This window comes from Passer montanus, unplaced genomic scaffold (genome assembly GCF_014805655.1).
Source record: "Passer montanus isolate IOZ18808 unplaced genomic scaffold, ASM1480565v1 scaffold20, whole genome shotgun sequence".
Taxonomy (NCBI): Eukaryota; Metazoa; Chordata; class Aves; order Passeriformes; family Passeridae; genus Passer; species Passer montanus.
The window spans coordinates 820,985-831,767 of record NW_024366592.1 but is presented as its reverse complement, the minus strand read 5'-3'; the positions used below and the strand labels follow the sequence as shown (position 1 = coordinate 831,767).

At 40.4% G+C, this 10,783-nt stretch overlaps 1 protein-coding gene across 1 annotated transcript; it reads right to left on the bottom strand.

The window, feature by feature from the left end:
- Nucleotides 1-1,555: 1,555 nt before the first annotated feature.
- On the bottom strand, nt 1,556-9,721 carry RERGL (RERG like). Its single transcript, XM_039708352.1, has 5 exons — nt 9,520-9,721; nt 9,385-9,441; nt 6,485-6,558; nt 4,781-4,929; nt 1,556-3,692 (listed from the first exon to the last, which is right to left on the bottom strand). The coding sequence occupies exons 1-5, from the start codon at nt 9,638-9,640 to the stop codon at nt 3,410-3,412; spliced, it is 684 nt and encodes a 227-aa protein (XP_039564286.1). The 5' UTR covers nt 9,641-9,721; the 3' UTR covers nt 1,556-3,409.
- Between the last annotated feature and the right edge of the window lie 1,062 nt (nt 9,722-10,783).

Genomic DNA, 10,783 nt, shown 5'->3' with positions numbered 1-10,783 from the left:
TCAGGGCTAGAGAGAGCCAGGATCAGACACCTTCAAATATCATCTTCAAAGCAGTGTAGTCAGATAAAAAGAAAAGCATCAACTCTCCCCACATGGCTCAACGTTCTCCTCTCCATCCCTTCAGAAACTTCTAGCAATGGACTAAAAAAGCCTGTTCTAGTTATTTTTGTCTTCAGAGTACAGCAGGTTTGGTTAGTCTACTCAATACTGCACTTAATTATTCCTTTTTTCCAGGAGTGTTATGCTCTAAGTTTTACTGGGACATTTTTCCCTCTGCCGTGTTGGGAACATGACTTTAATGGGATTTTCTGAAAAAGTTTAATGCATACAGACAAGACAGTGGGAAAAAGAGCTGAGGTGGTGTTAGTCTAAATTGTTTATTTCAAAACTATAGTGAGAAAGAGCTTCAAAAGCCCTGAAAGTGCTCTGAGAGACAGCAGTTGGGAGCCAGGGGCTATTACCTTTATATTTCAGTAGAATCCCTTTGCTTCTATGTCACTGTTTCCAAAGTGAAAACGAGTTGAAGGCAGGGAGAAAGAACATCATTTCTGAGTGCCTTTCTCAGGCAGAATTTTACTGAAACTAGAAATTTCATATAAACAAGGACTTCAAGGTGTGACAGCAAGAAAACTTTAATTCTCGTGCAGCAATTTCAAAATCTTTTGGTGAGAAAGGATGGGCTTGTGTGCTGAAGCAACATGTGACAACACAAATAGCTCCATTTCCACACTCTTTATTGAGTCTGGTATGCTCCAGGTGATGTCACTGTCAAGGCTGAGCATCTGACATAATTTACATAAATTTACTGTGTTACATAAGCAGGGTTCTTGCTAATTTCTTGTTTGCAATGTGGCTGTACCAGTTAATATATTTCCTTTCCTGTTAGAACTCCAAGAACACTTATCAAAACATATATATATCAGCCTTTTAAGTATTTTTAAAGGGCTTCATTTTTAAAAGTTATTATACAATACATTTAGAAAGGGAGAATGTGTATCTGCTTTAAAATTCTGCATTCTTGTATATCTGCACTAATCAGCAATGAAAGACAAGTGAAATCCCAATAGTGAGAACACCAAATTATGTCTGTGCTGGATGTTTTAGTATGTTTAATTCTTAATCATCCTGTTTCTAGAAGATGCAGCTGTTTCAGGTGGTTTTCAGGTGAGCACACGGCCCTGTAGGTGACAGCTATTCTGTGTTCCAGCACTTACTTCATACAGACAAAAAGACTATGGGCTGTACTACAGGTTCCATCTATCTGAAATCCCCTATTCCCAGGAATATGAACACTACTAATTGGCCTCTCTGTGGCTGTTTTAACTAATTTTTAAAGGATAAAGCAATTTTTTTAAAGGCTCTCTTCACTGCTTAAAGGCACATGAGGGCTTCTTCATTGTGCTCAGCAAACACAGCCAGAGGTTCTCTTTGGTGCAAGTGGCTGATTCCCAGATTTACCTTCTCCAGATGGAATTTCAGATCTGCACAGTGCTTCCCTTTTATAGCAGTCAAAACAAAAGCCTTATAACAGAGTAAAGGGAAAACAAAACAAACCAAAAGTCATTAACGCGTCCATCTTATATCCAGTTTATTTAATACCAGAGCAGTAAATACAAATAAGAGTTCTGGAATCTGGCAATGCAAGGTAAAGCTACAACTGTCTGTTGGTAGTTCTAGAATCCCGTGTGGGCTGGGAAACCAAAGGGTGTACATGAATAATTTGCATGTTCACTTTCATAGATATTGACCATACACTTAAAATGCAATGCTCCTGATATGGCAGAGCAGCATCTGCAGAAAAACAAAGTGCCTGCCAACTGAGAACTATGTTCTAATATTTTTAGTCTTATAACAAGTGAAATAAACAATATATTTTGCTGAAGAAAAGGTGATCTTTGGCCAACACAATAAAATGTGCTTTAGTACTATTTTTCAACCTTACTGCTAAATTATATGTAACCTTTTTATGTTTTCTTATGGGTGAAAGCTCAAAAACTGAAAGTAAAAAAAAGAAAAATTAAATTTTTTTGTTTCAATGCAGGTAAAATTTCAGAGCAGAGGTAGGCTTCAACTCAGCATCCTACAAAAACTGAATCCTAGCTGTCCCCTGGAGTGAGTAGGAGGCAGCAATTCCTCTTCAGATCACTTCCCTTTCATAATTTCTGTATGAGCACAGCACTTGCAAACACGCTGGGCTAAGCCCTTATTTAGCTGTCTGGAGTAAGAGCTCTGAATGTCAACTGACAACATATTTAAACCCATCTGATGTTTAATATCCACATCTGAGAAGTGTAGCTAACAGTACTCAGTGCTCTCTCCCTGTGGTATTTCAATACCACAGCCATGAGTAGTTGTAAGGACATTGGTTATTAGGAAAAACACTCTCTGTGAGCACAGGTCTTACCAGCAGGCTGACCTTTAAATCCAGGCAGGCATCCTAGAGAACTTGTGCTCTTTACCAGTCCATGTGCCTTCCAAGCTTCTGCTGCCATCTGAGACTGAGCAGTCACACCCACCTTGCAGCTAATGAAACTTTTGTTAAAGCTGACAAAAACTGCTCTGTGGAAGGGATCAACCCAAGCCTTGCTGTAAAATTATTTCACTCAGCAACGACCTTGCCAAAACAGTCCAGTGCTCACTGACTGACATTTCACTAACATTTCAGCTCCCACACTCCTCAACCCTCTCCACTTTCTCTCATCACTCATGGAATAAAGAAAAAAGATACTGAAACAGGAGACAATACTGCTTTATGTATCTGCTTCCCTACTTCTGGTGCCTCTGCAAGGCAGCTCTGCAGGTAAATACCTTTTGTAGACTTAGTGTCTAAGCATTTAATTCATATGAATTTCAGCAAGTGTAAGGCACACAAGGACCTGAGTTAAATACAAATACATTACCACACGAAGCTGCAGTATTTTGCTTTTCTTTAGTGCAAATGTTCTTGCACATAAAAAGAAAACTACTCAGAATTCTGAAGTAAGATTTTGATCAGCAAGGCTGAGTTTACTGGATATTATGTGGTTTAGTGGTAGACTTGGTAGTGTTTAGTTAATGGCTGGATTTGATGACCTAAGGGTCTTTTCCAATTAAGTTAATCTTTGAAATTACTGTCTGTACTTCAGTTGCACCTAGAAGCTCTGTCCAAGACCATGCTGGTGTTGAATAAATACAGACTAAACCTCTCTCTGGAGCAGCTTGCAGTTTAAATGGCACTGCCCTATACAATAAATCTGCAGCAGAGCTTGAAACAGAAGGTCAGGTCTTCTAGGTCTAGACCATACTGTCTCCCACCTTTGGTTCCTACTGTCTTACTCCTCCACATATTGACCTTTGGAGGAAATTCAGTGAATCCCAAGAGCTCAGCTCCATTATTTTAGCTTGTTCCAACTTCAAGACTAACCCTCTCTTACACAGATTTCCTCCTCTTCCCAAACACATTGTTGATTAACTTGGCCATTGACTTGGAACCGCTTGGTCGTCTCTTCTCCTTCACCTTGAAATTGGCAGTGATATTCCTCAGCACCTTGGTGAACATTGCCACAACTTCCTGATAGTGCTCTGCTGCAGACAGTTCACAGAATTGGCACTTGTTATCTATTGCCAACTTCTGCCCTTCATCCCAGCCAACCTCCCTCATGTGGCATAAATCCTGTTTATTGCCAACCAAAAATATTGATGACTCGACCATCCTGAAATGAAAAAGGTTCCAGTTAGAGAAAAGATATGTACAATGCTATGTCATATGCTGTGCTAAATTCCTAACATATAACAGGATAACAGGCATTGCAAAAAAAACCCAAAATGAACTAACCAGCCCCCTCACCTTGCTAGGAAGAATTCTAGTTTTCCCTTTGTGAAAGGATCTTCCAGACAAGCTATTCTGTACCAACAGATTTTCATTTTCTCTACTCAAAGAATTAATGTATTTTTTTCAATCCACTGCTTTTTTCATGATCTATGCTGCTGAGTATATTGTCAGCACCTGGACTTCATGAAGAAGCAACCTGATCATTATTTCCATTTGCAGGTCCAAGAGACAGATCAGTGTCAGTGGCACAACTCAGACGGAAACACAGAAAATCTAATTCCAAGCTTCTACTAAAGGTATTCCTTTCAGAAATTAACCTTAATTAAGAAAGGTCAGAAGTAAAACAGAAAAATGGGGGTTTTACTGCTCTTCTGATACAGGTAAAGGATTTCACTCTTTTATTTAGAAAGCACCTCAGCTGACTGATGCAGGATACACACCCCAATCCACACTCACACCTGCAGTTCTGGTGATTCTTTTTTTAAAGTACTTTCTTTTTTTCCATATGGTCACCTGTGTATAGAAATGATGCTGGGATCACCACCAAAGGCAGTTTAGGAGATATTTGTGCAATTACTTTCCTTTGTTGTGGGAAATGCTTTTCTTCAGCCCCTGTATTTGCGTATCTCCATTGGTAATTGAGAGGGAGAGTAAAAGCACAGACTGACTATGCCAGGCTTTTTCACCTGTGTAACACAGCAGAAATGTTTATGGCAATAATTTAAATACTAGTTTTGTAAGAAATAAGAACAAAAATCCTGATGTACTTGGGTTTGGATACAGTAAAATAGACTGTAATTTGCCACACATTTTACCCTCAGGTACCTTGTTGGCATTGTATTACATCACTTTGATGCTGCTGGATTTTAATTGCTGCTAGGATAGCCTGCAAGCTCACAAAGGGGTTTTCAGCTTTCTCTATGTTTGCTGAGGGAAAAAAAAAACAAACCAACAAATAATGCCACTTACTTTTTACAAACTCCTATGTGAGACTCTCGGATCCTGTAGAGCAGTGCTTTTGCAAAGGCAAAGGATGCTCTGTCGCTGATGTCGTAAACAATGACAAAGCCATCAGCCCAGTGGAGCTCATGTGCCAGGGAGAGCTTCCCCTGCTGGGGCTGAAAGAGTGCAAATGCACACAGAAAAAAGAGTGTTACTTTTGCAACTCCAGAGCCTTTTCTCTGTCTCTGTGAATGCCAGAACACTGTAACTTTCATTGCAAAATATATTTAATAGGTCAAAGTGTTGGCATTGAATTCAGGCTAGTGCTGCTCCAAGAGCCTTATAAATAAAGCCTTTATAATTGTATAAATTTATTTATACAAATAAATAAACCAACATCAAAAATGGCACTTTGGGTTGCTGACAAGTTCATTATTAAACATTTACACTTTGTTTAAGCAGTGAAAATCCACAACCTGTACAGCTATTGCTTATGCTTAATATTCTGCAGGGTTACATGAGAGTGAAGCACACAGGAGCCATCAACATTTGTGTGTTTTGTGGTTATAGCTCTGGTTTGCTTGTTCCTAATATTCTGACTACAGTAAGCTTAATGATTTCCTTCATTTATTTTCTTTCCTCTTTGAATTGTTCAAGTTTCAAACACTAATTACCCATATGTTAAATTTCTGAAGAGCTAGGGAAAAAATTTTTCTTTCAATCTGCAGTTGAGTTTAATAAATCTAGTGACAAAAGTCACTTGAGTGATAATAGGGTTACACTAATCCTTGACCCTCTTCACACCAAGAAACTACCACACTTCTGATTTCCAGAAAGCAACAGCTTTAAAATGTGCCATTAATCAAAGGAGTGTCATTTCAAAACTATTTAAAATTAGCTTATCCCTGCACATGACTTGGCAGCAGCTAGCAAGACCATAGGACCTAAAATAGATTAAAAAACTGGAAGCTGATCAGAAAACAAAAAATTACAATTTTACTTCACTGAACAGCCAAAGTTAGGCCTTGTTCCTAAGGAAAAAAAAATGAGTACAGACAGCTCAGAGAGCCCTAGCACAAATATGGGCAACTAAAATCTCTCCTCATCATTTAGGCCTATCATGTTTAACCCTCTCCAGCTGCCACTCCCACTGTTTCAACACCTTAATAAAGAGCAGCCCCATGCCACAGGATTTAATATTGCAGCAGGTGAAAGCTGCAGGCCAGCTCAGGAAAGGGGCTTCAGGGTGGGAGCAATCCAAAGCTGCATTATGGCTTTCCTTGGAAAAGGAAATTGTTCTGTGAATGCAAGCCTTACTTCCAGGCCTGTCTACTTTGACCATTTGTGCAGCCATTTATTAAACTGTTTGCTTTATAAACTAAATTTAATTCCTTTAGGGAATTTAGGACTTTTCATTTGAGAAAACTCCATGTAATCCAATATCTTATCTCTGTATTTACCTATGAAAAGTGGTTATTTCTGTTAGTAATATTCCAAAATATAAATGTATTTCCAGAAAATGTCAGCAATTCAGAGTTTCTTTGATGGAATGGGAAAGTACTCAGTAGTTCCAAGCCCCAGCAACTATAAAATTTCAGTCTTTAAAAGAAACCCCAAAAGAGCAGGCACAAATTCCAACAAGAAAAAGTTTGTAACCCCTTGACCCTTTTTACCATATACACAGGTAATGAAGAGCAGCTTTTCTTTACCCTCCTCCTGCTAAATTCTTACCTGTGAACAGGGGTCATAAATTTCCAGGTGTATCTGCCTCCCATCCAGGCACAAGTGTTTAGTGTAGATGCATTCTAACAGATAGATATTATCCAAAGAAAATCAGTGTTACTGATGGGGATGACAGTGAAAAGAAAAGAAAATGCAACAGTGAAATTTGATAATACTGAGGACTCCTTGATTATTGGTTATTTGATTGCTTTCTCAAGGCGTGTAGAATTTTTTTGTCTCTGATGATTTTTTTTTTTTTTTTTTTTTTTTTTTTTTTTTTTTTGTGATAAAGGTTGTTAGGGAAGGCTTTTTTCTTTGTTTTGTGGCTTTGGTTTTGTTGACTGGTTGTCTGCCTTTTTTCCTGAGCACACACTGGAAACAAACCTACTGAATTTTGCACCAATCAACCCCTTAGGCAGACCAACACCATTTCACTGTGGTGCTCCCATCAAAGTCTTGGTGAGTGAATACTTTCAGATTCTGCTTTTCCTCTTCCAAACTAGAGGAGAATTCACAATCCTCACAATCAGCTAAATGCTGGTCATCATTCAGCTTGATACCAGGGCTCAGGATTATAAAATGTGCAGCTCTGATTCTGCACAAAAGTTGTCATTTAGTAATAATATTTATTTAACAAGGTCTCTGGTGCTTTAAGAGTTCTCATACCAGGCAGCATTAGACCAAGAGTATTTACAGGACCATGTCCTTAGGATCGAGTCCAAAAATATTTCTGCAGTGTCTCAGATTTAGGACTCTCCACCAACACTGGGAACTCTGCTGCAGACACACCATCACTACTATTTAAAGCAGCAGGATGTTCTGAGCAAGTGTAAGCAGTTTGTGGTTGCCAACAGGCTTTCCAAGCTATAATTTGTCATTTTCTGAACTACAGGGACAGGAATTGGTGTTGACAGTACAGAAAACATACTTAAAACTGTGTAATGAGGGATAGCTCTGTGATCTCTGGAACTCAGCATCTTCAGCATTCTTCCTGCTCATCTTAAGAATTCATCTGATGATAAACTATCAGTCCCAAGACTCTCAGGGTATAAAATCTACAGCCCCTTGCTTGTTTCCTTAATTAAACAAACTTTTAATTATTATTTTGACTCCACTAATAGTGGCATGATCTTTATTTTACCACCCCTGTTACCGCTTTCCTCATCTCTAGAAACAGTGCTAAACTTATCTTCCAACAAATATTTATTAACAATGAAAATGTTCTGGGGGTTTGACATGCCTTTTACCGGGTTTGCAGTACTGGAGGCTGAGAACAGAACCTGGTTTTAGTTGTAGGTGGCTTGGAACACACACAGAGCACAGAGAGCACATAATTTACATGTGGCAGCTTAGAGCTAGAGCAGCCAGCTGGGACACAAACTGTCTGCTCAGTCTGTGTTTGTATAAAAATAAATAATGGTAGAGCACACATGTACAATTGTAGCCCTTCCTTCGGAATAAGTTCATTTGGATATATTCACTACAATTCAGGTTAGTGCTTCTTTTTTCTTTGCTATTTACAGATCACTAGAAGCAGCTCTGATTCCTGTGTTGGGGGGAGAAAAAAAAAAGCCTGGAGAGAGAATCCTTTACTTTAGCAGGGAGAGTGAGCTAGAGGGCAATCTCTGTGCCTCGTTAAGTTTTGGGACTCCTGCCACATCAGCTGGGGTGGCAGCACAATTCCAAAGTTATTTGTGCATCAGCTGGGGTGGCAGCACACTTCATTTGTGCATCAGCTGAACGGTATTTCCACCCGGGATGTAAAAGTCCAAGTCTTGCTTTGCCACCTTCCAAGACTTAGAAGTGTTTCAACGAAAGTGACACGAATGGCACCAAAGTGACATTTAATCCCGTGTCCAGCCAGGTTTTCCTCACAGCCACCAAAGCAGCGCCTTCCTGCCTCTCTGAGGCCTCGGGTTATGCTTGGATTAACCTCCCGTGCCGATAAACAATCTGTCTCCCCTCTGCCCTGGAGCCGAGGAGGGGATATTCGGTAGAAAGGTCTTGTTTGGGGGTTTTTTAGTCTATTGCTTTGCTCTCTCTGATCGAGCTGACCATACCCCACCCTTGTTCCCACTCTCATCCCGGTCTTTTCCCGTCCCCAGCCGCTTTGAGAGGAGCGATCTCTCCACGACACTCGGCTCATCTTTTCCCCTTTCCCCAGGGCTCACACCCCACCAGGAGCCCATAACCGAGCAGAAACTCCCATCCCCGGCAAAGTTCTGCAACACCCAAATTCTCCACCAAATCACTGCTTGGGAAACCGCAAGGGGGGGAAAAAAAAAAATCACTCAAAATATCACAAAAAAAAAAAACTTTACAGTTCACAATAGAAGTAATGGAACGTTGCTGAGACCAACTGTACCCAAGAAATGCTACTCCACTTCCTACCATTTAAGCACTTATATCTGCTTTTTTGGAAACAGCGCTTCAGAAAAGAAACGGGATGTGCAAACCAAAATGTAGATTTGGGAAAGAGCATGAGCTTTACAGGTCTCAATAAGACAGATTAAAAAAAAAAAAAAAAAAAAAAAAAAAAAAAAAAAAAAAAAAAAAAAAAAAAAAAATCAAACTTTTCTCCCCCCCGGGCCCCCCGGCCGCGCCCCACTGCGAAAACTTTCATAAAACCCCCCAAAAAACCCCAAAAACCAAAAAACCTCAAACACCAACAAAAAAAAACCCACCCCCCCCAAAAAAACCTAAAAATCCCCAAACAAATAAAAAGCAACAACAACAAAAAGCAAACAAAAAAAACCTTTAAAAAAACCCCAAAAAACCAACCAAATAAAAAACCAACAAAAACCAACAAAAAACCCAAATAAAATAAATCCACAAAGAACCTAAAACCCAGGGGAAAAACCTCTATCCCTCCCTCTATCCATCCCTCCATCCCTGCCAGCGGAGCTCACCGGCGCTGGACGCGTACTCGCCGATGAAGCGCCGGGTCAGGAACCGCACCGCCAGCGCTGCGGGAGGGAAGCAGAGCCCAGAATTAGCGGCACCTCGCCTCCCCCGCCACCAAACCCGAGCCATACCCTGCTTACCCGACTTGCCGGCCCCGCTGCCGCCCAGCACGGCCAGCTTCACCTCGCTCATGCCGCCGCCGCCGCGCCGCCCCCGCCGCCCGCCGCCCTTTAAAGCGCCCCGGGCGACGCCGCCCCGCATCCTGCATCCTTCATCCCCATCCCGCAGCCTCCTCCCGCCTCCTCCCGGCTCCCCGCCCCGTGGTGCCGAGGGAGGTGCTGCTCCCGGTGGGGTCTTCGCCTTCTGAGAGGCGCCTTCCTCCTCCTCTTCCTCCTCCTCTTCCTCCTCTTCCTCCTTCTCCTCCTCTGCCCCCCGGCCGCGCCCCACTGCGGGAACTTTCATAAAACCCCCCAAAAAACCCCAAAAACCAAAAAACCTCAAACACCAACAAAAAAAAACCCACCCCCCCCAAAAAAACCTAAAAATCCCCAAACAAATAAAAAGCAACAACAACAAAAAGCAAACAAAAAAAACCTTTAAAAAAACCCCAAAAAACCAACCAAATAAAAAACCAACAAAAACCAACAAAAAACCCAAATAAAATAAATCCACAAAGAACCTAAAAAAACAAATAATAAACAACAAAACCCAACCCCCCCAAAAAAACAAAAAAACCCCAAACAAATAAAAAGCAACAACAAATCCCAAACAAACAAAAAAACCCAAAAAACAAATAATAAAAAGAAAATAAATACAAAACAAACAAAAAAAAACCCAAAACCCCAGAAAACAAATAAAAAACAACAAAAAAATCCCAATCCCAACCTCTGTGTCTCTCTGTGTGTATATGTGTGTTTGGTTTTGCTCTAAGTTTGTTTCATTGTCTTGTCATCAGAGAGGCGCCTTCCTCCTCCTCCTCCTCCTCCTCCTTCTCCTCCTCTGCCCCCCGGCCGCGCCCCACTGCGGGAACTTTCATAAAACCCCCCAAAAAACCCCAAAAACCAAAAAACCTCAAACACCAACAAAAAAAAACCCACCCCCCCCAAAAAAACCTAAAAATCCCCAAACAAATAAAAAGCAACAACAACAAAAAGCAAACAAAAAAAACCTTTAAAAAAACCCCAAAAAACCAACCAAATAAAAAACCAACAAAAACCAACAAAAAACCCAAATAAAATAAATCCACAAAGAACCTAAAAAAACAAATAATAAACAACAAAACCCAACCCCCCCAAAAAAACAAAAAAACCCCAAACAAATAAAAAGCAACAACAAATCCCAAACAAACAAAAAAACCAAAAAACAAATAATAAAAAGAAAATAAATACAAAACAAACAAAAAAA

Coding starts and splice junctions, on each gene's coding strand:
- RERGL (XM_039708352.1), bottom strand. CDS start 9,640: ATGCGGGGCGGCGTCGCCCGGGGCGCTTTAAAGGGCGGCGGGCGGCGG. Junction 9,442..9,519: donor CAGCGGGGCCGGCAAGTCGG/GTAAGCAGGGTA, acceptor TCCCTCCCGCAG/CGCTGGCGGTGCGGTTCCTG. Junction 6,559..9,384: donor CGAGTACGCGTCCAGCGCCG/GTGAGCTCCGCT, acceptor TCTATCTGTTAG/AATGCATCTACACTAAACAC.